Source organism: Triticum dicoccoides, chromosome 5B (assembly GCF_002162155.2).
Source record: "Triticum dicoccoides isolate Atlit2015 ecotype Zavitan chromosome 5B, WEW_v2.0, whole genome shotgun sequence".
NCBI lineage: Eukaryota > Viridiplantae > Streptophyta > Magnoliopsida > Poales > Poaceae > Triticum > Triticum dicoccoides.
The window spans coordinates 661,013,749-661,017,035 of NC_041389.1; the positions used below are offsets into that span (position 1 = coordinate 661,013,749).

Sequence of the window (3,287 nt, forward strand, 5' to 3'; positions counted from 1 at the left end):
CATTTAAGCTGTTTGTAGGATTTGAATTTTGAAATATATGTGTACACGTTGGATTGAATAATTCAACTCTGGTACAGTTGATAGTGTTCAAGAACGCCATAGATTTGACAAATTCAGAGCGCTGACCGTATCGATTGCGCTGATCGCAACCTGTAGGTACACCTTTGTGCGCGTCACCAGTTACGTGCCACTGAGCATATGCATGCATGCACGCACGGTTCTTTCAATTACGATAGATACAGTATCATCGACCAGGTCAATAGTTCCCACCTTTTGTCGTCCGCTTATTTTCTGTTTGCTTGCTCGAGTGTCCATCTGATCACTTGCTTGTCAACACTAATCACCACGGATTAACTAAACAAATGGCGATGGATCACACGGCCCGCTAGATGAGTGGCCAGTCAAAAAGCAACACGGAGAACCGCGGCTGCACCGTCTCTAATCATTCAAATCAGTCGCCTAACCATCCACACGACGGCGGCGATTGTCGCCTTAATCAAACTCTCAAGGCGCGCATGCGCGCGTGCGGTGGGCCATCTCTAGCCGCTATAAATACACCTACACACACGCACACCATGTCTCCGTGCAGCCAACCAAGCAAACTACCATTGCACATTTTGCAACGGAGCTAATCTTAGCTAGAGCAAGACAGATTTGCGCGATGGGGTGTGGGAAGAAGATGGCGGCGCTTGCGTCCTTGTTCGGGTTCAAGACCAAGAGACTGGAGGAGGAAGAGGCCACGGCGGCGACGCGGCAGCAGCAGCATGCGGCGGCACCACCGCAGCAGAGGTACCATCATCACAGGGTGCGGCCGAGCGACGACGACGACTACGCCCGGCACTGGTTCGCCGAGCGCGACATCGACCGGAAGGCCTCCGAGTTCATCGACAAGGTCCACCGCCGGATGCTCGCCAACGAGCAAGACGGATAGTACAACATGCCGATGGATCCAGCTGTGTGGGTGGTCTAGCTGGTCGAGCTTTGCTGCTAGCTACGTCGTGCATGCAGGCTCTGTGTGCATGGTTGCCTTTTGTGTGCGCGCGCGCGCGATCAATTGCTTTTGTTTTGACTGGGTACGTGCTTTGTTGTTTCCATCTTGTCGGATGTATATAAACTAATAAAAAGCTGAGCAATATTTTTACCCTTAGTGAGCCAGTCTAACTAATGTTCTTACCACCGGTGGTGCAAATAACAAAAGGTCGAGCAATATTTTAGTCCCTAGCGAGGAAAATTTAACCAAGTATTACCACTCTTACTATCACCGAACGTACTTCAATATGGGACGTGGTGTTCCTGAGCCCGAGCTCAAACAAAGTTTGGGTAAACAGTAAAATCCAAAAAAGAAAAACATTCTGAATTTTTTTGGGTGCAAATATTGACAATTTTTTGCGCGCTCACAAGATTTCATCATGAAATGACATTTGCTGAAGTCGTGGCAGAAAAAAAGGATGCTCCAAAAGTTATTATTTTCAGAGCATTTTGGAGTGTTGATTTTGTTTGATTTGCCACGACTATCATGGATGTCATTTCGTGATGAAATTTTGCAATCACTGAAAACGTTTGTCAAAATTTTCCACCAAAAAAAAATCAGAATTCTTTGAAAAACAACCATTTTATTTGGATTTTACTGTTCATCACGAGCTCAAATGAGATTGCGAGCAGAAGATGACTTTCGGTAAATATGAGTCTACTCTATCTAATGCACACCGGTCAAACTAATGCTCTTTCATCTAAATTATCAATTTGTTGATAATTTAGATAGAGCAACACACATATTGGTGAAGACTCTACAAGAATCTCAGAACTTTTGAAGGGCATTTAGGGTACCTTGAACAAGAGTAGATGTGTTTGTCTTTTAAACATGAGGCTTTGAATTCTCTTCAATTTAAAGTTCAAACAAACGATGTTACGAATAATGATGATGATTCACATGACAAATTCTTATTACTGTTTAGTAAACTGGGGATGTGACAACTCACCCCACATCACAATAATCTAGTCCCAAGACTCCGACATGTCAGATAAAATGCAAAAAGCGCACGTGTCTACCACAATCTTCTCGTTTCCATGTTGCTTCTTTCTCAGGGAAGCTGATCCATTGCATCATGGAGGACTTGGCATCTTTATATTAGATCCTAGCTTTAAAGGATTGGTAATATACTCATATTAACAACATGCATCTTCTTTTATGAAAACTTGTCTCCTAAGAAGAAGAGAAATATAGTTTGACATGTTTGCCTCACAAATGGTAGAAAAAGATTATGTAACTAGCTTTGGGTGGTTGTGTTTCCGACCGTATGTCATCATGCTCTATGAGATTGTTTCTTTTTATAACTTAATGCTTAGAGTGTATATGAGGGCTTCGGTCATTTGGTGCGGAGTATTAGCCATTAGATCTAATGTGTGTTGATCTATTGGATTTATGAATGCAATACCAATACAGGGCATCTCAACCTATGCATAAGATGGCTAAGATTGTTTGGATCACTCAATTCACATGCATATGCTTATTACTATGCGTCATTGTGTTAACGAGGGATGCTATAGTGAAATTATGAACCCAGTCCAATTTGCTCCATAAGAAAACCATCGAAATCCCATTTGCATTCACTTTTATGTTTAGTTATCAATTAATCCAAAAATACTTTATATATCTAGTCACAGGTTGTCGTAGCTAGCAAGATTAATGTGTTTGAAAAGTGCACTAGAATTTTTTGGGGCACAAGTAGGTTGCTTTATTTGTTTCACTGATGCCCGAGGAAGAAAATACCCTACCATTATCTCATCTGGATTTGATAAACCTTAGGTCACATACTTAAGGGAAACTCGCTAATGTCCTACAAACCTCTACACTTGGGGCCAATAAACGAAGCTCAAGTCTACTACAAGATTAATATATGGTCCTAATATCGCCAACTGACATTCCGAAGACTTCATATTCAACGAATATGGCTTCCGTGAGTGCACAGTGATGTCGTTTGGATTAACAAACACCATTGCATCCTTTACGAACCTCACGAACAAAGTACACATATAGTACATGTATTATTCGTCATGGTATTCACAGATGACATCCTCATCTAGTCAACCGACGAATATGCTCATAGGAAGTAGGATCCTTCGGACATGTCATATCTACTAGAGGAGTTGCCATAGATCATTATAGTGTTGGACCAACAACCACCCAACACAATGACTAAGGTTCAAAGTATTTTGCGATTGAACTTATCGATTCATAAAAGATTCCCAAGCATTTTCAGGTCGATGGCATAGCCGGACCAAAAAAG

The 3,287-nt window shown here is 42.0% G+C and overlaps 1 protein-coding gene across 1 annotated transcript; it reads left to right on the forward strand.

The window, feature by feature from the left end:
* The first annotated feature begins 604 nt into the window (after positions 1-604).
* LOC119306557 lies at positions 605-1,075 on the forward strand. Its single transcript, XM_037582741.1, has one exon. The coding sequence runs from the start codon at positions 662-664 to the stop codon at positions 929-931; it is 270 nt and encodes an 89-aa protein (XP_037438638.1). The 5' UTR covers positions 605-661; the 3' UTR covers positions 932-1,075.
* Positions 1,076-3,287: the final 2,212 nt, after the last annotated feature.